At 43.4% G+C, this 23,965-nt stretch overlaps 1 gene segment (V, D, J or C); it reads left to right on the plus strand.

Moving 5' to 3' along the window:
- Positions 1-153: 153 nt before the first annotated feature.
- LOC137361229 (T-cell receptor beta-1 chain C region-like) lies at positions 154-22,590 on the plus strand. The segment is given in 6 exon segments: positions 154-228; positions 506-698; positions 18,656-19,006; positions 19,327-19,347; positions 20,709-20,815; positions 21,761-22,590. Coding segments are annotated over 6 exon segments (774 nt in total).
- Positions 22,591-23,965: the final 1,375 nt, after the last annotated feature.

The following is a 23,965-nucleotide window of genomic DNA, read 5'->3' on the forward strand; positions in this document are numbered from 1 at the left end:
AGCCTCTACAACTCTCCGAGATCTTTGTGATCCTGAAATTCTGGACTGTCCGATTTTCATCGATCCACCATTGAGAGCTGTGCACGTAACCACTCAGCTCTGCACCTTTCTTTCCATCCACCTTGACGATACTAACATACATGTTCCTTTTGCATGTCGGAACCCACTGGAAGGGCTGAACAGTCTATTTTTGTTCCCGTGCTGCTGTCAGCCAATGTTCCTGTACTTGTATGTTCTCCATTGTTGTGAAAGGCTCTCTTGGGATAGAACCACAGAGAGGTGTGAGGTTTTATTCAGGGAGTTAGCTTTTGCTCTGCTGATATTAATACTTCGGAACTGGATCTAAGATTTAGGCAATATCCCATCTACATAAATGTGCAAATATCCATTGTTCGATCGATCCACAATGTATCTGTGCATCCATCCATGTGTTTAGATATCGATACATTACTTGCTTGAGGCTGTACCTGTCTACCCAACGCTGTGTTTTGGTACTGTTGTTTAGTATAGTGTAGGCGGGAACGCCCAGCCTCTACATTTTGGGGAAGGCTCGACTCTAACAGTTTTGGGTGTGTTAGATGTTTATTCGATTAAGCCAGGATGGCTGGGTTCCTATTGCCTGTGTCATGCAGATGTTCCGTCCATGGATCTCTGCTCCTTTACTCCAGCAGGAGAGATGAGAATGACAAGGGAAGAACGTAGGTAAGGCGGTTTCCCGTTACTTTAGTCAGACCAAGACGATAGCCGAACCCCTGCTGTTGACCTTGCTCTGAATCACACGTGAGCCATCTCGCTAACCGAACTAATCGGTCCCCATCCTGCATGCACAACTTACTTAATAATTATGACGAACTCCAAGTAAAATTGTCCAGTATTGTCAGAGCTGTATCTGTGGACATCTGACTAACTGGTCCATACATTGATGCAGAGCCAGTATTGGGAATGTTTCCAGTGTTAATTGCCAACAACCCCGGTTAGTTTATGAGTTTACTTTGGCCAATGACACTCAAAGGCCAATATCAAATATTAATGATCGGGACAATGCAAATTAGCAGGACGCTATTGAGGAATGTTGTGACATGGTGATGTGGGAGCAGGAAGTAACCATCCATCATATTTTGTAGATGCCACGAAGTTAACGTTCCTGGGTGATTAGAATATTGGTCGAAATATATCAGTGGGCTCAATCAGCACTGAAACTGTTGGGCAGTTTGCTCCCTTCCGTTTGAAGAAAGGGGAGAGAACATGAAATTTGTAAAAATAAACCGTAAGCATTACAGTAAAGAAGCAAAGGTTAAAACAATTAAACACAGAGGAAAGGCGAGGTGGAGAGTGGAGGAAGGCAAGGGAGGCAACCATATACAGAGAGACACAGATGGGGAGCAAAATACAGACAAAAATGAACAGGAAAAGTCATTGTTAATTCGTGCTGGGATGCATTTATTGCCCACCCATAATTGCCTTCTGAGTGGTTTGTTGGGCCATGTTTTTATTCTTGTCATGGGATGTGGGCACCGATGGCAAGGCCAACATTTGTTGCCCATCCCTAATTGCCCTTGAACTGAGTGCTTTGCAATTTCAGAGGGCAGTTAACAGTCAACTGCATGCTGCAGGTTTGGAGTCCCATAGAAGATGGTAGATGGGTTTTTATGACAATCGACGACAGTTTCATGGCACCCTGACAGATTTTTATGAATCAGCTGAATTTAAATCCCATCTGCTGCCATTTGAATTCACACAACCAGAACACTAACCCGGGCTGCTGGATTACTAGCCCAGCAACATTATCATTTTGCTAGCGTCACGCCTGCGTTCAATGTGGTTTAGGTATTTCCACAGTGTTGTTAAGGAAGGAGTTCCTTTTTTGACCCATTTTCTCAGAGGGCGGATTATTCATTTTCAAACATTGCTCGAATCCCCCCAGAAATGTGTCATCAAGCCAGTGGTGATACTGAACACGAGCCTCCTCTCCTCCCCACTACACCATCTAAACTTCTATTCCATTCTCCCTCATGTCAGGTGCATGGCGATGGGGGTTGGTGTGCAATGAGATCTGCAGGAATGATAACAGCACCGCGCACATCAACACGACACCTGGGAAACTTGCACTAGTTTGGCAGATATGGGTCTCTCTGAGTGATAAGATAAGAGATAGCAGTGTGAACGATTTACTGTCTAGAGTAAGTGGCTTCTGTTTGAGGTCCCGTGGCCGGTATGTCCTGAGGTCCTGCACGTTGTAGAAGGTAGAATGTGGGTTATGAAGCAGGTAAGGGATGGGGAACGGGGAGGGGAGAAGGGGTGCAACAGAGAGATGGAATGGAGAGAGAGAAAGCAAGAGAGAAAGCAAGCAAGAAAAAAACCATGAAAGGAAGGAAGGGAGGAAGGACGGAAGGACGGAAGGGAAGGAAGGAAGGAAGGAAGTAGAGGAAAGGAAGGAGGCTTGAGTGGATGAATGGGCCTGTTACTGTGTAAGCAGCTCAAGAGGGGCTGAATGGGCCTCCTCTTCTTCCTGTGTCACAAGGTCCAGAGGGGCTGAATTGCCTCCTGCTGCACCTGTGTAGCAGGCTGACAAGGGGCGGAATGGCCACCTCCTGTTCCTGCTAACAGTTTTGAGACGGAATGAACGGCCTTTAATTTTGGTCCAAAGGACTAAAAAACTTTCAGCAGCTCAATCTAATCTGACTTCACCAAGTGAAGCCCTCGGGAGTCTTTTGAGAGGCAGGGCCTTGCAAAATTTGCGTTCTTTTTTGTATGAGTGTCTATCACCGTGGGGACAGGGGGGACACTGTGATAGAATCCAATGCAGCCTTCGTACAAAAACCTCGCTCTGCATACCTCGAGGAAGATTAGCAGAAGAGCAGTGGCAACAGAGTAAACGAATAAACATCTCCTCTGGATTATGGCGGGAGCTGGGCACTTTCAATCTTGTAGATGCCTCAGAATGGTCCAGCTTTATAACGTCGAGCATTCCTCTGGAAAAGAGAATAACTGTGTGTTATTTGTGTGAAAACTGGTTACTCTTCAACCCCTGAAACACCACCCCGGTGTCCGGGGACCAATATTGATCCCTCAACCAACATCACAATGATCTACTCATTAATCTCACTGCTGTTTGATGGGACTTCCTTGGTCCAATATCAGTTGCTCTGTCTCCCTGTGGTGACCACTTCCTAAACAAACTGCTTCATTGGCTGTAAGTTGCTTTGTGCGTCCTGATTGTCTTGACCAGTGCTTCCTAAAAGCTGAGCAGGTCACTTTTAGCAAACTGTTTTCGACTGGGTTCGTGCAACATGATTTGCTGATGTGCTACCAGCACACCACTCAATTTCGGGACCGGCACCAAACTGACGGTGTTAGGTAAGATAAAGGGGTCTTTTGTTCTCTCTACCTTCATGTCAAGCTGTGTGCATTCCAAGCTTACTGCGCCGCCACCCCCCCCCCCCTCCTCCCCGGACAGTTTAACGAGTTAGGCAGCCGGTTAGATCTGTCTCATGACCGCCGAGAATTGCGCCTAATTTCCCTCCTACCACAAGCGTCTGTTTGTCACTTTGGCGGGGTGTTTCTCTCCCCTGGACGACACTGGCCCTTCCTTCTGGTTCGCAAAGACCAGTCCAACGGGACACCCGCTTGGTGATGTGTTCCACGGTAAACCGCCCGGCACAGACCCGTTTAGTTGCAAGAGGAACAGTTCCCGGGCCTGTTCATGACTTGGTTTAGACCATTGTGCAGGAAGCATAGCTTACTTCGGCGACGGGACCAAGTTAACAGTTTTAGGTAAGGGACTCTGTTCTTCCGATCAGATTAACATCTAGGTTTATATGCGGTTAAAAAATCACGGGGAGTACGTTCAGATATTAGATGCAGAAAGGGGTTAAATCTTGAGGACTGGTAACTCAGACTGGTGACAGTCCCTTGAATCTAGATCATTAAAGGGCTGATATAATCGAGGTGCTTGAGGTGTTGGATAGAGAGAGAGAAACTGCTTCTTCAGGTTGGGGGGAGTCCAGAACAATTTAAATTCCAGCCGTTCAGGGGTGATATCAGGAACTCTCCCCGCACCCCCACAACAAAATAAAATACTGTTGAGACTGGTGGTCAATTGATAAGTTCAAATCCAAGATTGTTAGAGTTTTGTTAAACAGAAGTATTGAGGGTTACAGAACCAAGGTGGGATGATGGAGTTAAGATTCAGATCAACCCTGATCTAATTGAATGGTGGAACAGGCTAGAAGGGCTGAACGGCCACCTCCTGTCCCCCTGTTCCAACACCCTTTACGGGCCATTGACACAGTCCGAACTTCAATGGAACAGACTGAACAATCTAGACTTGAGGGGGATTTTGCGACAGCCCCATACCATTGTGTAACGTTGGAGAAGCATATTTCGGTGATGGGACCAAACTGGTGGTTTTAGGTGAGTGAATGCCTTCCAAACACTGGAAAAGTTGATTCAATTCGGGAATTCACGTGGGGTGGTTGTGGGAGTGAATATTTAGCAATTCGGTGAATTAATTTCGACTCTTGGGCTTACAAAGGGAGACCTACAACTGCTGAATTCATTTGGAAAGGGGTTTGAGTGGGGACATAAGGGAGGGTCTCTAAAATAAACAGTACAAACAGCAATGCAGCTGCAAATGAGAACAAAACAAGAGGACACAGACACAGAACGAAAACTGTCAGATTCAATTCTTCAGTATGCCGTTATGAACTGCATATGATTAAAAAAGCAGAGGCTCTGGATAGAGCAAAACAAAACATATTTACAAGTGTGCTCCCAAAATTGAGAGGATATAACCACAGGTCAAGAATGAAGAGGCTGGTGCTGTTTTCTCCAGAAAAGAGAAGGCAGAGGGGATAACCTGATCGAGGTCTTTATGATTATGACAGAGGCAAGATGATTCCACTTGTTGAGGAGACCAGAACCAGGGGACCATCAATATAAGACAGTCACTAATAAATCAAATATGGAATTCAGGAGAAGCCTTTTCAACCAGAGAGTGGCGAGAATGTGGAACTCACTACCACAGGGAGTGGGCTGAGGCGAATAGCAGAGATGTATTTAAGAGGGAAGCTGGATAAACATATGGGGGAGAAAGGAATAAAAGGACCTTTTAAAAGGATGGGGTGAGATGAAGAGGGTGTGAGAAGGATCATGTGGAGCATTTAATCGGCTAGGACGTAGTGGGCTGAATGGTCTGGTTCGCTGCTGAATCCTCGATATGATTTGATGTATTCCCCATTATCCTAAAGCGTTTGAATGGATGAGAAGTATCAAAGGGGATTTTTTTGTTTGTGAATGGACACTGGGTGTTGAATGCACATTGAACGGCCTGGGGAACGTGAGCGGAAAGTCCAGGGCAGATTGCGAATGATCTTTCCTCATTTACCAGAATGATGCCGGGATTAAATTATGGGGGCAGGTTGCTTCGAGATGTTGAGCATTGGAGATTAAGGATTGATCCAACTGATGTGTTTAAGATAATGAGAGGATTCGATAGGGTAGATAGAGCTGCAATTTACACGGGTGTCAGAGCCCAGAACAAGGGTGAGGGTGGAGGGGAGCATTAGCTTAACCTCAAAGCTTGGCCGTTCAGGGGTGATGCCAGAAAGGACATAACTGAACAAACGGTGGTGGAAATCTGGGCCTCTCTCCCCTTTGAAACTGCTGAGGCCACAGGGTCAATTGTCACTTCCCAATCTGAGAATGATAGAGCCTTGTTAGGAAAAGGGTCTGGAACACAAACAGGCTAATGGGGTTACAATACAGACGATTCATGACCTCACTGAATGTCAGAACAAGCTCGACGGGCTGAATGGCCTACTCCAGCTACAGTATTTCTATGTTCCTTTGTGCCAATACTCCTGTAGGTTCTTTCTAGTTGTGAAAGGCTCCTTCATGCCACGAGCCAGAGAGAGGTGAGAGGTTTTGATGCAGGGATTTAGCTTTGTGCTCTTCTGATATTTACTACTTCGGAGCTGGTACCAAGTTAACTGTTTTAGGTAGGTTACCGTCTATATAAACATCTATTGTTCCATCATCCACAATGTATCGGTCTGTGTATCCATCTTTATGTGTATCGATCTACGTATCTACTTTTCTGTCGGTGTATATGTCTATCCAAAGGTGTGTTTTGGTAATGTTGTTTAGTATAGTGCAGGCGGGAGCTACCAGCCTTTACATTTTGGAGAAGGTTCGGCTCTAACAGTATTGGGTGAGTTAGACCTTCATTCAATGAAGACAGGGATGCTGGGTTCATCTTGTCTGTGCAGGCTGGTGGTCATCTGATGTACTGGCTCTCTGCTCCTTTTCTCCAGCAGGAGAGAGGAGCATGAATGTGGAGCAGTGTCTATGAGGAGGCTTCCCCTTGCCTTCCCCAGACATGGTGAGAAATGAACCCGTTCTGTAAGCATTGTTCTAACTGGCACGTTAGCCACCTGAGCTATCTGGTCCCCAACTTGTGTGTAGAAGTTAATTAATAATTGTGAACAACTCCATGTAAAATCTTCCAGTATTATAAGCACTGTATCTGTGGACATCTAACATATTCACAGATGGATGGATAGACGTTACTGTGAATGTTGCTGGCTTTAATGGTCAGGCCCCCTCTCCCCCACCTCCCCACCCGGTTATTTTATGCGTGTACTTTGTTGTATGGTCAGCTCATGTTAGTCAAAGGGCAATATCAAATATTAATGAGATGGACACTGAAAACTGGCAGGGCGCTATTGAGGAATGTTTTCGTGTTGTCACATGATGATGTGGGAGCAGGAAATACCCAGCTATCATATTTTGGAGACGGCACTAAGTTAACAGTCCTGGGTGAGTGAGATATTTGTTGAAACATATCAGTGGTCTCAGTAAGTATTAAAACTGTCGGCCGGTTTGCTCCCGTCAGTTTGAAGAAAGGGGAGAGAACGTAAACTTTAGAAAAAAACAAAGAGTAACGAAGCAACAGTTAAAACAAATAAACATAGGGGAATGGCCAGGTGGAAATGGAGGAAGGTTAGGGAGGCAAACCATATCTACAGAGAGACAGATTGGGAGCAAAATGCAGGCAAAAGGGGACGGAGAATTAGAGAGAAAAAGTTGGGAGAGGTAGAGACAAAGACAAAAGAAATGACAAAAAGAGGTAAAGAGGGAAAGGGCGGGGTAATAAATGCCACCCAATACAAAATGATGCAACTATGCTTAATTAACCGGCGTGTAGAGAGTTAAAGATTCCCTCGCTTTGTTACAACTGTGTAACATTGTGTCAGGGAACAACGACTACACATTTGGCGATGGCACAAACCTCGTGGTTTTAGGTAACTGATTAACGTGGCGTCAGTGAGAATCATTCCGCACGGTCTGATATGGTATAGTCTGATTGAAATTTACAAGATTAATATATGAAGATAACGCTAATCATATTCCCTATTCAGCTGCCATCCGTTTCTTAACAATGACCGATTGTATGTGTGGAAATCAACAAGTGACAGCTGTCTGGGAAAGCAGATTCTGAATGGCCTACCCCTGTCCCTAACGTGACTCTATCGGTTTATGCGAGGAGTGAGATAGAGAGAGAGCTAGGTTAAAAAAAGAGACTAGATGTTTGGAATGACCAGTTGATGATTCTGGAACGCACCATCATTGATTAAAGATTCACGAGGAGTTGAGTAAGGAAGTGAGGATTAACATTTACAAATCACTGGTTAGGTCCCAGCTGGAGTATTGTGTTCAGTTCTCGGTACCACACTTTATGACGGTTGTCGAGGCCTTAGATAGGGAGCAGAAATGATTCACCAGAATTGTACCAGAGATGAGGGACCTCAGATAGTTGTAGAGACTGGAGAACCTGGGATTGTTCTCCTTTGAACAGAAAAGGTTAAATGGAGATTGAATAGAGGTGTTCAAATTAGTGAAGGTTTTGGATAGAATTAATAATCAGAAACAGTCTCCATTGGCAGATGGGTCGGTAACCAGAGGACACAGGTTTTGAGGCAATTGACAAAAAGACCAGAGGAGGAATGAAGAGACATTCCCCCACAGAGGTAGTTACTGTGATCGGGAAGGCATATCTGAACTGGTGGTGGAAGTTGTTTCAGTCGTGACTTTCAAAGTGGAAATTGATAGATACTCGAAGGGAGATATACAGGACTATGATAAAACCTTTTCATAGAGTCAGCAGAGGTCCTATGGGCCGAATGGTCTCCCCTTCAGTGATGTATATTTCTGATTCTATGACCTTGCTCATTGAGCCACAAATGTAAATTAGGAGATATATAAATTAAGGAGATGTGATCTACAAACGCTTTCGAGGACAGGGCCCAAGTGTGACAAAGGCAAGACCTGCACCTCGCCTTATGAGGTTTTGTTACAAGGGCCTCTCACTGTGTTCTGGCTCTCAATATTACTTTGGAAGCGGTACCAAGTTAGTTGTGACAGGTGAGTCCAGGTATGTTAGACCAACTCTGAGAATGCATGTTGTCTGAAATGGTCGGAAAGATGTTTAAGGCTCCGGGTTCATTGGTGAAAGACATTTTTCCAATGCATTTAAGATATGGTTGCGCCCAAACAGGGGCAGAGAGAGAGAGAGAGGGAGAAAGACTGATTCTTGAACTGTATACATGTTTAAAGAAGGGACAATTTCTCCCATTTAGCTTACTTTGGACAAACAAACAAGAGCTGTATTATTCACTCAAATATTCGGCAACATTTCAGAGACCAGTATAGTTTAGTAACTGGGCTGAAACACAGTGTTCTGGAAGCTACGAGTATTTCTTTGGCGACGGGACTAAACTGACTGTGTTGGGTGAGTTGGACGTTCTTTGAAAAAAAATGATTGTAGCTCACGCTGTTTCTGAGTTTCAGTTTGCAACTGAAATGTTGCATTGACAAATAACTCAAAAATTTCAGGCAGCATTTCCAATGTGCATAAAAGCCAGAATACATGGAAAATACTAAGATGCACAGGGAAAGACATTTTTTTAATTCGTTCGTGGCATCTGGTCCAGAATTTATTGCCCATCTCTGATTGTCTTCTGAGTGGTCTGCTAGCTCATTTTTTTTCATCAGATGTGGGCGTCGCTGGCAAGGCCAAGATTTGTTGCCCATCCCTAATTGCCCTTGGACTGGGTGGTTTGCTATTTCAGAAGGCAGTTGCGAGTCAACTGAAGTCTGAAGTCACTTAAATGACAACAGACGGGGTTTTCTGACAATTGACGATAGTTTCATGCAGTTAAACCAGACTTTCATTTATCAGTTGAAGTTAAATTCCTCTGGCTACCCTCGGGATTTTAACCAGAATATTACTAGCACAGTAACATTATCACTTTGCAACCATCGCCCCTGCACTCAATGGGGTGTAGGTTTTTCCGCAGTCCTGTCAGGAAGGGAGTTGCAGATTTGTTAACCGTTTTCTCAGAGGGCAGATTATTTGTTTCCAAAAAATGCTGTCATAATTCTTCCCCCAGAATGAGTGAAATAAAACATCATAATTACATTTAATTATATAGAATTTACAGTGTGTAAGCAAGCCAGTGGTGAAACTGCACACGAGCCTCCTCTCACCCTTACTTCATCTAATCTTCTATTCCTTTCTCTCCCATGTCTTTTTCCAATTTACTCCTTGAAAGCATCTCCAAAATCCATCTCAACCCATTCCTTGTGGTAGTGCATTCCACATTATTACCAAAATCTGAGTAACGAACTTCCCTTTCTATTCCTCACAATGAATTTCTAATTAACATTATAATGCCCTTGACATAAAGAGTCAAATCTCCAGTGCATTCTGTGTGAGGTTTTGCATCAGTGCACCAGCTTCATTGCTCTTCGACCTGTAGTTATACTATTGTCATGTAACATTGTGTACAGGAAATACTCTGTATTACTTCGGTGACGGGACAAAATTGATTGTTTTAGGTGAGCACAGAACTGAAGCTTTTGTTGTTTTCGTTAATGAGGATCCTTGAGATTCTCAGACGAAATTAGATGCTCTAAAATACATCATGTTCTCGGTCACAGAATCACCTCGCCGATTTATATTGGCAGCTGGACCTGCAATATCTTGGTTTAAATATCTTTCACATTTGTTTTCAACTCAACCCAAGGCCTCCCTGTCCCTGTAATGTCCTCCGGCCCCTACAAACCTCCCTATCCCTGTAACCGCCTCCAGCCTCTATAACTCTCCTTATCCCTGTAACATCCTCCAATCCAGACAAATCTCGCTGTCTCTGCAACCTCCACCAGGCCCTATAACTTACCTTTTGTTCTCCTGTGCAATATCTAGGGTGCATTGCCGCTGTCTTTACATCACACATTAATAGTATGTAAATCTACAAATTGAATACATCATTTTGAAGACGTTGCATTTTAGCATTTCTAACTAGATGGGAGTTTTAACACTGACAGGCATCACTGTGCTCAAATAACTACGATTATACTTTTGGCGATGGGACCAAGTTAGTAGTTTTCGGTAGGTGAACGGTTTCAGCATTGTATTCATTTTACAGTTTAATTGCTATTATGTTGCCTCCAATGGGGAGTGGAGAGGGTTTAGTTAATGATTTGACCCAATCTCCAGCCTGCCTTTAAAAGAGATTAATTTGCTTCTCTTTTAGAGTAACACTATTGTTAAATTGTTCCATTCACTATCCACTGGGATAGTCAAACTTGATAAAGCCATTTGTTGGTCTATTGTTATATTCTGTGATTGCCCACAACTCTCCATTATTCTAGTTATCAATGGGAATATCAAGAATCTCATTGTAGCTTTTTATGTGAAACTAAAGCCGTACTGGGATGTCTAACATCAGATATTTTGATGGAAAACCCTCTGATTTCACCTCTCGCAGAGGAATCCGTAGTAAAAGTACATGATAATAATTGATTGTAAAAGATCTCTGGAACTCCCTCTTCAACAAAAAGCTGTGAATCCTGGAGGGCGATTAGACCTGACAAAATTGAGATGGAAATAACTTTGTTTGGGGAGGTTATCGAGGGATATCGAGATCAGAATGGTAAATGAAGTGAGGTACAGATCAGCCTTTGAATAGAGGAGCAGGATAGAGGGGCTGAATGGCCGCCTCCTGGTGCAATAGGTTGTCTGGAGGGTAATAGTTTTGTAATGGGAGTGTAACACTGTGTTATGGAAAGACCGAACCATTATATTTTGGCAAAGGGACCAAGCTCACAGTTTTGGGTATGTAAATGTTAAAGACTTTGTTTGTCTAACTAGTCCTTGAAGCGGCCAACACTCCCAGCTTATACACACTACTGAGTCAGCGGCGCTTGAGATGGCTTGGCCATGTGAGCCGCATGGAAGATTGCAGGATCCCCAAAGACACATTGTACAGCGAGCTCGCCACTGGTATCAGACCCACTGGCTGTCCATGTCTCCGCTATAATGACGTCTGCAAACGCGACATGAAATCGTGTGACATTGATCACAAGTCGTGGGAGTCAGTTGCCAGCGTTCGCCAGAGCTGGCGGGCAGCCATAAAGACACGGCTAAATTGTGGCGAGTCGAAGAGACTTAGTAGTTGGCAGGAAAAAAGACAGAGGCGCAAGGGGAGAGCCAACTGTGCAACAGCCCCGACAAACAAATTTCTCTGCAGCACCTGTGGAAGAGCCTGTCACTCCAGAATTGGCTTTTATAGCCACTCCAGGCGCTGCTTCACAAACCACTGACCACCTCCAGGCGCGTATCCATTGTCTCTCGAGATAAGTAGGCCCAAAAGAAAGAAAAGAAAGAAGAAGGGATAGTCTATCATCATATTCTGCAGTTTCCCATTACTGTCCAATTTTCGAATTATCAACCAGCACATCGACAATCTTATTATCCTTTCAAAAATATAGAAAATGCTGTGTGACATTAAACCGACAGAGAAGTGCATTGGGTTGTCTAACGTAGAATGTTATGGTGGAAATGCCTTCTTGTGATTGGCTGAATTGTTTTGGAATTGGGAGACATTCCTCAGGCTCTTTTCTCAGGAGGGTTATTGGGTGGAGTAGAATCCAGGATAGACATGGCTGTAAAGACATGACCCTAATACTTTTGTCAATCCATACTTTATGGGCTTGCAGCCAAAATTAAGTCAACAATTCTGAGCTGTTGCCGCATAAAATTGTTAACCTCACACTAATTAATAAAAATGACCACTTCGATTTTGTTTTAGAAGATTGTGCTTTGCCTTCATCCGTATAAAATTCAATCCCATTCTTAAACAGAGTTTGTTCAGCTTGTTATGATTAACGTCCTGAAGCAGTGATCTTCTGGAATGAATGCTCACTGTTGATAATGGGACAGACTTCTAAAAAAAACAGTTGATGGAAATAATTAGACAAATATGCATGTTGGACACAAGAATACCACTCTGCCCATCTTACTAGAGTCGGCTGTTGGGAAATGTTCTCCAATTCGCCTCCCTCACCCCTTTTCTTTCTATACAGCCCTGCAATTTTCGCCTTTTTGAACTATGATCCAATTCTTTTTTGAAGTTCAATATGCAATCAGTATCTATCACACTTTCAGGTAATGCATTCCATATCACAACAAGTCGTTGTGTAAAGAAATGGCCCCCTCAATAAACATCTGGATCTTTTGCCAATTGCCTTAAATCTATGTTCTCTGGTTGTGAAATCTCCGGCCAGTGGAATCAGTCTCCCCCTACTGACTCTAACAAAGCCCTTCATGGCTTTGAAATCAACTATTAAATCTCTCCTTCACCTTCTCTGGGAGAACAATCCCACCTTCTCCAGTCTGTCCACATAACTGAGTCCCTCATTTCTAGGACCATTCCAGTAAATCTCTCTCTGCACGCTCTCCAAGACCTTGACATCCTTCCAAAAGTGTGGTGCCCTGAATTGGGCACGAGACTCCAGCTCAGGCCTAACTGAGGGCCCTGGTAGTTTTACAACTGGCCTGTGACATTGTGTTCAGCTGGGACCTCGATCTCTTACTTTGGCTCTGGGATTACGTTCTAGGTAGGTAAACAAGAATAGATCTCAATATTCAAATTTTATTCGCTCTAAGTGTTCATTCATTGCTTCGTAATTCTGCCAAAACTCACAAACCTGGCCACATACTGGAAAACTTGAGTAAATTTGTATCCCAAGATGCACAATTTTGCAAAGACAACGTTACCAGACTTCTCTGTGTCTACCCTCTGGAACCCCCCAACCCTTTCATAATCTTAGACGCCTCTTTCAGGTCACCTCTAAGCCTTCTCTTATCTATCATAATGGCTATTCAGTCTTTCCTGATAGGTAAATATGTATGAAGACGAGAACTGTGCACAGTGATCCAAGTGTGGTCTAACCGAGGGATATGGAGACCAGAACTGTGCACAGAGCTCCAAGAACGTCTAAGCAAATTTTACCATAATTTCTCTGCTTTAAAATGGAATGGTGGAGAAAAGGACAGACAAATCTACACATTGCTATTGGTTGAATTATAATTGTTCAAAGGTGTCAGAGCATTCGATGAAGTATCGTGTAATCATTGGTCCCCAGCAGTTTTAATACTGCTTTGTAACACTGTGTTCTGGAAACAGCACACCTCTCCGCTTTGGCGATGGGACAAGATTAACAGTTCTGGGTATGTAAAACCGAGCGATTAATCTTCACCAATGTAAAAGCAGAGAGGCAAGGCTCAACTAGTAGTGATTATCTTAAAGGCTGAACTCAGGAAGGGCCACTGTCGAGTTCATAACAGATGCAAACCCGAGTCAACGATTTTGAAAGGACTCCAATCAAACACAAGAAGCCACAAAGGACCATTCATCCCTTGAGCCTCTTACACCATTCACTTAAATCATGGCTGAGTTTTATCTTAGCTCCAGCTACCGTCTTTGGTCCCATAACCTTTAACACACTTACCCAACAAAAATGATTGAATGTAATAAACAAAGACTAGATCTAGTCAAGGTTGTAGAAGATTAGATACTAAATGGCAAACTCACCTAGTCTTCCTTCAAGAAAATAACTAAATTGAGTGCATAAGGAATTGACTTACATTTATGATGAAACACTATTTCAAATCAGAATTCAAAGTGAGAGGTACGTGGCAATGTCCAAACAGTTTAACAATTTCACTACTTGCTTTCTTGGCATACTAAATAAATATAGGGAACAAGCTACTGCATTGGCAGTCTACGGGAACTGTTAGGCAATCCTAGTTTTCTGATAGGAATGTAGCATTGTGGATGTAACTACTAACTTTCATTTTGGCCCCGGTTCCAAATTAACAGTGTTGGGTAAGTTTTAAAAAATGTAACGTTTTGAGTGCGTCAATTAAGTTAGTTGTATATTTACCCATGGCATTGCACTCCAGTACATAACTGCACAGTGCTGTATGTCTGACCCTGCTACCCAGATTTCCCTCGTTGCCCCACTTATTACCAAATTATCGTAATAATTATTATATTTATTTCGCAATATTTCAGCAAGATGTATTCTGAAAACAAGTAGGATAAAGCAGAGAAGATTAAGTGGTGGTGGGAGGATTGATACCAGGGAGAAAGGATTTCAGCTTTGTAGAGAGACTGGAAAAGCTGAATATTGTTCTCCTTGGAGCAGAGAAGGTTAAAGAAGATTTGCCAGTGTGGTACCAGGGATGAATGACTTCAATTGTGTGGAGATACTGGAGAAACTGGGGTTGTTCTCCTCAGAGAAGAGAAGGTTAAGGTGGGAATTAATATCATATTCAAAATGTCCAAAATCATATGTTTTGTAATAGAGTAAATAAGAATAACTCATTTCTGCTGGGAGAAGGGTCGGTAAGCAAAGAGAACAGATTTGTGATTGGCAAAAGAAACAAAGAGGGAGATGAGTATTTGCTTTTACACAGCCAATTGTTGTGATGTGGAATGCACTGCCTGAAAATAGCTCAAACAATGCATTTGATGCATACTTGAAGGCTAACAAATGTAGGGTTATGGTGAAACAGCAAGAAGCTCTGGGTGTTCGCAGAAGATTGAGCAACCTGAAGGCTTAATTCTAATTGGTATCCCCTGATGCAGTACGACATCGTACTTGGCTGCATCTTTAATATTGACTAATATCCAATAATAACAGCAAACAAAGCACAGGGCTTCCTTTGCAGGGGATCAGCTAGCATTCCAAAGCAGAGAAGTTACATGAAACTTATATAGAACTTTGGTTAGATTGTTGCAATTACAATGAATTTCGATGTAAAATCCCCAGCACCAACTCCATCCATCTGGAGGGGAGAGACACTCTTGTTAGTTTTCGTGTAGGGTTGCAGCATGGTGCTTCAGGATATGAACAGTATTCTGGAGGGGGCACGAAGCTAAGCGTTTCGGGTGAGTAGCTGACAGTACAAGAGGTCTCAGTTAATGATGGATGGACCAAGGTCTGCTGTTGTTATACGGATGCAGTTCTCTAATTGTGGGGAGGGATTTTAGCAGATGAACACGAGGATTCATTTCACGTGTAGGGGACATTTACGCGGGATTCGTGCATAGTTCTGTCAGTGAGGCGGTGGCTCCTTATTTCTGTAACTTCCTCTGGACCTAAAAGAAACCATGATGATTTCTCTGTGCTCCTCCAATTCTGGCCTCTTGTGCATCCTCCCCTCCCTCGAACCCACCATTGGCGGCTGTGCCTTCAGCTGCCTGAGCCCTAAACCCTGGAATTCCCTCCTTAAACACCTCTGCTTCTCTCCCTCTCTCCTTCTTTAAGAAGCATCTTAGAACCTACTTCTTTGACAGGTCACCTGTCCCTAATATCTACTTCGATAACTCGGTATCAAGTTGCTGTCTGAGTTGCTCTGATGGCGTGATTTTTCACTGCATCAACGGTGCTAGTTAAATGCAATTTTTTTGTTGTTATTAATCACCAGGTAGGCCTCGCCTTGAGTATTGTGACCAATTCGTGGCTAACACACTTTAGGAAGGATGTCAAGGCCATAGAGAGGGTGCAGAAGATGTTTACTAGAATGGTACCAGACATGGGGAGGTTTCACTTGTGTTTAGAAATGGGAGAAGCTGGGATTGTTCTCCTTAGAGCAGAGAAGGCGAAGGGGAGATCAATGTTGTTTCAGTAAACTTATTCTTAAAATAAAGACACATTCGCAAGTAACCAGGAAAAGCAGACAAAATATAAAGGGAAAATTAATTGAAGACAAACAACAGCGTGGCGAATCCCAGAGGGAGGAAGTCCCAATAAAAGTACAATTGTTAAGACCAAAATTAAACTTGTGTTCAGCCCCTTTGGAAACAGGTAGATTTTGGACAGCAACGTGCGCAAGGCATTTTCTTGTATTGCAGCAAAGGTACCAAACTAACTAGTTCTAGGTAAAGACGCACCATTGTCAAACTGCATCTGTCAATTGCAGCTCAACTGGTTGAGAAAGAGACCAGTTCTCAAAATGCTGCTTGGGTTTAAGTATTTCAGTGAAGTTACACAATGGTAACACTCTTACCTCCGAGTCAAAAGAAAAAGCGAATTCCACATTGTCACTATTCTCTGGGTGAAGAGACGTCTCCTGAAATCTCCAATGGTTCAATATTCAGAACAGAAATATAACAAGATTAGGCATCAGTCATTGTGTTAATGATTTTATCATTTTAATATTCATGGAATTCTCACAGAGTCTTGACTGTAAACCCAAACCTGTTCAGGTATTTCTTTCGCAATATTACGCTCATAGAGCTTGAGAGTTGAAGAACTGACTGTGGAGTGTAGTCACTGTTGTAATGTAGGGAAAGATTTCAGCCAAAATGCGCACAGCAAGATCCCACAAGCATCATTGCACTAAATGACCAGATAACCGGAAATGGTGGATGTGAAGTGTTGAATGAGGGATAAATATTGGCTCGGACACACTCCCCTTATTTTCTTTGAGCCAATACATTGTTTCTCAAACGGTACAATTTTAAATTGGGTGCAGGAACAGAGAAACCAGGGGGATGTATGTTCATAAATCTATGAAGTTGGCAGGGCAGTTTCAAAAGGCTATCAAAAGGCACACTGAATCCTTTTGGCTCTGTAAACAGAGGCACAGAGGGCAAAAGCAAAGCTGTTATCATGAACATTTATAAAACACTGTTTAGGCCTCAGTAGCAGCATTGTGTTCCATTTTGGTGCCACCCTTTGGAAAACAGGTTAAGTCCCCAGAGAGAATGCAGAGTAGATTGACTGGAATGGTTCCAGAGTTAAGGAAATTCAGAAATCGTGAAGGGATTGTAGAAGCTGGGATTGTTCTCCTTAGAGCAGAGAAGGTACAGGGAAAATTTTAATCGAGGTGCTGAAACTCAGGAAGGCTTTCGATAGAGTTAAAAGGGAGAAACCTTTTTTTCCAGTGGTAGGAGGTTCGGTAACCAGAAGGACACAGATTTAAGGTCGTTGGCAAAAAAAAAGGGGGGATGAGGAAATATTTTGTTTAAACAGCGATTTGTTGTGATTTGGAATGTAATGCCTGACATGGTGCTGAAAGCAGATTCAATAGTAGCTTCACTTCAAAAGTAGCTTTCAAAAGGGAAATAGAGAGAGTTTGAAGGTACATAGTTTACTGGGTTATGTGAGAAGAACAGGGTGGGGAGTAGGATTAATTGGCTAGTTCTACCAAAGAGCTGGAATTCACACAACAGGCCGAATGGTCCCCTCCTTTCATGTGTGAGTTTACGGTAGCACTAATTATTAAATATTACATTTGGGGGAAGAGACAAGAGTAGGATTAGAATCATAATACAGCACAGAGGGGGGCCATTCAGCCCATCGAGTCCATGCCAGCTCTCTGTCTGGCAATCCAATAAGTCCCACTCCCTCGCTCTATCCCTGTGGCCCTGCAAGTTAATTTGCCTCAAGTGTCCATCCAATTTCCTTCTGAAATCATTCATTGTCTCCGCTTCCACCACCCTTGTAGGCAGCGAGTTCCAGGTCATTACCACACGTGGCATAAAAGTGTCCCTCCTCACATCCCCCTGCATCTTTTGCACAGCACCAGAAATCTGTCTCTTCTGGTCCTTGTACCAACAACTAATAGGTGACGCATTTCTTTGTCTACCTTATCCAAATCTGTCATAATCTTGTACACTTCTATCAAATCTCCCCTCAATCTCCTTTGCTCCAAGCAGAACAATCCCAGCTTCTCCAACCTAACCTTGTAGCTAAAATCCTTCATCCCTGGAACCATTCTGTTAAATATCCTCTGCACCCTCTCAAGGACATTCACTACCTTCCTCAAATGTGGTGATCAGAACTGGCTGCAAAACTCTAGTTGTGGCCTAACCAGAGCTTTATAAATGTTCCCCATAACTTCCCAGATAGGAAAGGGCTCTAGATAATGGGACATGGTGAGTGATAGCCTGGTTATTGAGAACAGGCTGGCCCAGAGTTCAGGGTAACACTTTTCAGATAGACAGGAGAACCTCTTTCATAATGAGACAGACTTGTACTTCACTCAATGACGAAGAGGTTCAGATGATCAGTTTCTGCCACTTTGGGTTAAAATGTACAAAAGCAGGTCGAGGTTGCAAACTGATTCTACGTTTTATGACTGATCGGTGCTTGAGAAACAGAGAGGTTTATTCTGGAGTTGGCACAAAATTAACTGCTCTGGCTAGAATTGAAAGGTTGATATTGTTTGGTGGTTTAAAATTCTCAAGACGGGTTTCATACTCATCCATATTGTCTTCATTTACTTTTCCTGCAGGCGAAAACGATACGATTAGGCCTGCCAAAGTTACTGTCTTTGAGCCCTCTCCCGAAGAGATTAGAGAAAAGAAAAAAGCCACTGTGGTCTGCCTCGTCAGCGACTTCTACCCCGACAACATCAAGATCCACTGGCTTGTCGATGGCAAGGAGAAAGATGCCAATGACACGAACATTCATACTGATCTCAATGCCATCCTATCAAAAGAAAATACATCTTACAGCATCAGCAGCCGGCTGAGATTCGACGCCCTAGATTGGGCTCGGTCCAAGAACGTTGAGTGCAGAGTAGATCTCTACACTAACGAATCAGTGCCTGCAACAAGCAGTTCAACATTAGCTGTCAAAGCAGGTAGGCACACTAGTGAGACCAATACCATTTTGTTTCAGCTTCAAAGAAATCAGAAAGTTGCATTTATATAGCACCTGTGCTCTTATGAAAGTACGAATAAGCAAGTAGATGTGTCAGTAAGTCAATAAATAATTAAATAATTCATGAAATAGAACAATATTGTAGTGTAAAGGGGAAGATATGGTTAAACACTCGATTAAAATGACTCTCAATATATTAGACTACAGTGCGGGACTCAATTGTGATAATCTACATTTACACAGTGATTTCATAAAATATTCTGATGCTGAATGTTTATTGATTTTTCTTTCTTTTCCCAGAAATGTGCGGTCTAAGTAAAGGTGAATATCTATCTGCTTCTATCTGTATCTGGTCTCCACACATTGTAAAGGAGGTGAAGGTCCTTGAGAGGGTGCAGAGGAGATTTACCCCAATGGTTCCAGAGATGAGGAATTTTAGCTACAAAGTTACATTGGAGAACCTGGGTTGTTCTCCTTGGAGAAAAGGAGATTGAGGGGCTATTTGACAGTGTTGTACAAGATTATGACAGGTTTACAATAGGTAGACAAAGAAAAGTTGTCCCCATGAGTTGCTGGCACAAGGTCTGGGGTGGGGGTCTCTGTCTGTTTTCAGGCTTTGGGAAAAAGATGCAGTGGGGGGTGGGGGGGGGGAGGATGTGAGGAAGAAGTGTTTGATGCAGCGAGTGGTAATGACCTGGAAGTCACTGTCTACGAGGGTGGTGGAAATGGAGATAATGAATGATTTCATAAGGGAACTGGACGGACTGTTGAGGGTAATTAACTTGCAGGGGAATGGAGATGGAAGGGGAGAGCTGGACTGATTGGATTGCTCTATAGAGATCCTGCATGGACTCGATGGGCCGAATGACCTCTTTCAGTGCTGTAATGACTCCATGACTCAAAAAATATTCACCAATAATTCTGGAATTATTACTGTGTCAGACATTTCATGTATATACTCATTTCAACATTTCCAAGCTGTAGTTTTACAGTTATACATACTATCATGCACAACGAGTTGATGAGAAAACTCCTCTGGGAGGGAAAGGCCGTTGGAATTTCGAGACCAGCCTAGTCGAATGATATAACCTCACGGTCCTCTTGGGTTCACGACCTCAGGGAAATATGTTGCCCTGTGATGAGGGAGAGGGGACGCCTGGGGATGGGAGGGGAGGGAGCTGTGTACACCTGTCTTAAAACTTACAATTCCTTGGGAGTTCATAGTGTGAATCTGGCGTGGAGATAAGAGGGACAGTTCCACTTCCCAGAGGTTAAATTAGTTTAACACATCATCTCAAAGAAGGTTCCTCCAAAGTTGCAGTGCAGCACACACGCTGTCTACTGGCACTGGGAGAGTCAGTCTGGATTATGGGGTTCATGTCTTTGGACTGGGTCTTGAAGACAGGAGAGCGTTACCCACTCAGCTAGAGCTGATACATACGTGAGCCATAGCTGACACATAAGTTACAGCGGCCCCAATTCAGATCGGCCATATTGCTGAACTCCATTTGGAGTAAGGAATACCCCAGGGCTCCTTGCGTCAAAGGGAGATCAGTTCTGCTTTCGCAGCTCGACCCTTACATTGGGCTGCTTCACTGACACACATGACATTTTCACGCAGTAGCATTTCTTGCCTTGAGAGAACAGAGAGTGCAACATTTTCTGTTACATTTATTTTACAGAGGCGAAAATCAAAAGCATGGCAACAGCAAAACTGACATACCTGATCCTCATCTGCAAAAGCATCTTTTATACAATTTTCATCTCAACAATTGCTTGGAAAACTAAGGTAAGATTAAAATTACTGAAGTTCTTAACATAGGTATTGTAATGATGAAACTGGGTAAAGAAGTTTCTCCTGAATTCCAGACTGAAATTACGAGTGACTATCCGATATTCACGAGCCCTAGTTTTGCATTCCTATTGCACGCAGATGGAATACACCAATTCACTTTCCATTCATTCCTGCGCCCACAACACTAACCAACCAATTTAATCCAGTTGAACACAATTGTCAATGTTCTGGAATTTCCCTTGGAAAATAATTGAACTTATTGTAACTTTACAAGACTTTATATGAAAGGTTAGGAATGCATGAGCAGGAAAGAGCATGTGCATGGTTCGTCTCGATTATTCATGCACATGATGATCTGCTCAGGACAGTGATGTCGAGTCATTGGAGAGGGTGAAGGGGCGATTTACTTGAACGGTAACAGTGTTGAGGGACCTCAGTGATGTGAGGAGAATACGGAAGTTGGGATTGTTCTCCTTGGATCAGGGAAGGTTAAGGAGAGATTTAATAGAGGTGTGCACAATGATGAAGGGTTTGGATAGGACAGCGAATGGGGTAACAGCTTCAAAGAGGCAGCAGGATTGCCCAACCAAGGACACAGCTGTAAGGTGATTAGCCAAGGGAGCAGAGGGGCAGGTGAGAAATATATTTTGAGCCAGCGAGTTGTTGTGGTTGAGAATGCACTGGCTGAAAGGTCGGTGGAAGCTGATTCAGTAGTAACTTTCAAGAGGGAATTGGATGAATACTTGTTTGAGGGGGTTGAGGTAGTGGGGGAGGGAATAGTCTCAGGGCTATAGGGGAAAGAACTGTGAAATGGGACTAATTGGACAGCTCTTTCAAAATGCCAGTATAGGCACGCGGGACGAATGGCCTCCTTCTGTTCTGTATCAGTCCATAATTCCATGACGATAATAACGCCCTCTTTTTTTTATCATATACCAGACGTCTTACAGCAAAAGGTTTGACTGATCGTCGCAAATTAATGAACTCAAAGGATGGATAAGCAGCAGAACACACGAGGGAGCAAGGGGAGAGAAAATACGATTATTGTGAATATCTCGGGGGTGAATTTCGTCTAAACCACTCCCGCTGTACTCGCGTAACTTTGGCGGACAACCCTAAATACCCATCACCACTGCGGGAAACGAACAGAGGAAATTTTAAGCCCCAGTCTGTCTTTTCCACTCGAATAAGTCCTTTCATATTCTCGTCAATGTATTAAATTCCTGTTGTCTCAGTAGGTGAAGCTTTGAGAAACGTGCAAACTTCTTTTCCAGTTTATTTTGTCTGTTTATTAATTGTTAGTCTGTGTTGTTTGAAACGTTATAAAGAAACATACAACCTTACAGGACGAAAGGAGGCCACTTGGCCCATCGTGCAAGTGCTAGCTCTTTGAAAAAGCCAGTTGTTAATGCCAAGGCGATCAATTCCAGCTTTGCTGATCTCTCCATGAAACATAAGTCCCTCATTCCGTGCAATTCTCGTAAAGCTGTGTATAATATTAAGCAGTCGTAAACAAATTGTAACTTCAAGTTCTGTTTAGTGCAACTATTAATGTCTTTTTTCCCTTTTCTGTTAATGCAGAAATGTTATTACTATTTGTATCAGACACCTCATCGATTGCAGATGGAAAATGCGCTCATAATTGTCCATTATTTGTCGTGGGGTTCTCAGTGGATCCAGTATCGACAGCTCGCTTGTGATCTTCTACATTTTTTTTTCTTTTCTTGTTCACTGGTTAAGAAATAAATAGAATATTTCGACAAAGAAAACCGTTTCTCTCCACTATTATTTCAGTTTTACCCCACGCGCTTGGCACAACATTTCCAAACAACATTAAAATATGCAGGTAGACATTAGATTAATTTTATTGGGTAACGGGATCAAGGGATATTGAGCAAAGATGGGGAAATGGGGTTGGTGTGCAGATCTTCCATGATCTAATTGAATGGCGGAACATGTGCCGGGGTTTAATGGACTCCTCACACTATGCCTATGTAATAGGCTCGAGGGGCTGAATTGGACTCCTCCTGTTGCAATGCAACAGGCTCTCCTGATTTGAATGACCTCCTCCACCCAATTCTATGCAACAGCATGAGAGGGCAGAATCGCTTCCTCGCTCTACGTGGCAGCTTCGAGTGGGCTAAATAGTCTCCTGTTTCCCTGTTGCTATGTGTAACCCATCCCTGACAGCCACTGAGAAGGTGGCGATGAACTACTTTCCTGAACACAAATGAATGTCTTTCTAGGCCATTTCAGAGAGCGGTTATGAGTCAACCACATTGCTGTGGGTCTGGAGTTGCATGCAGGCCAGGCCGGGTAACGGCTGCAGATTTCCGTCCCTAAAGAACATGAGTTAACCAGATGGAGTTTGATACAAATCTCTCGCAGTTTCAAGGTCGCCATTGCTGATGTTAGCTATTTATTGCACATTTTGAGCTAATTAGCAGAATTGAAATTCCCCAGCTACCATGATGGGATTTGAACTCATATCTTGGGATTATGAGCCCAGACCATTCCTACCACAATGCTGTCCTTCCACGCAATTTCACCGATGAGTGCTTTACCAGACTGTTCTAGATTTGGGCAATTTCATCCCCGGCTTTGGCACCCAGGACGCTGCACCCCTCCTTTGTAAATGGTTTGCTCTGAGCGGGCAATGGCGCTCACAGTCGCCAAGGGATTGTCCACGTGGGAGATGGGTAATGACAGGTGGTTGCTGTCTCCCTTCTGCCCTATGGGGTTACTGAGCGATACTGTTGGGGAGGGATCGAGCCAGTCACCTCTGTGTTTAACTGCACCAGACCCAGGCTGTGTTCAAAGAAACCTAGGAACAAGAGGGGGGCCATTTTGATCCTCGCATCTGTTCTGCCATTCAGTGAGACCTTGTCTGAACTGCACCCCAGCTCCATAGAGATTTCAGCACAGAAACAGACCATTCAGCCCGTCTGGTCCATGCCAGTGTTTCAGCTCCACATGAGCCTCCTCCCACCCACGCTTCATCTCACCCCAGCACATCTCCTTCCATTCCGTTCTCTTTCAAGTGCTTTCCCAACTTCCCCTTAAAGGCATCGATGCTATTCTTCTTAAAGTGGTAGCGAGTTCCACGTTCCCACCACTCTCTGGGTAAAGAAGTCTCTCCTGATT

The sequence above is a fragment of the Heterodontus francisci genome, unplaced genomic scaffold, assembly GCF_036365525.1.
Source record: "Heterodontus francisci isolate sHetFra1 unplaced genomic scaffold, sHetFra1.hap1 HAP1_SCAFFOLD_398, whole genome shotgun sequence".
Classification (NCBI taxonomy): Eukaryota; Metazoa; Chordata; class Chondrichthyes; order Heterodontiformes; family Heterodontidae; genus Heterodontus; species Heterodontus francisci.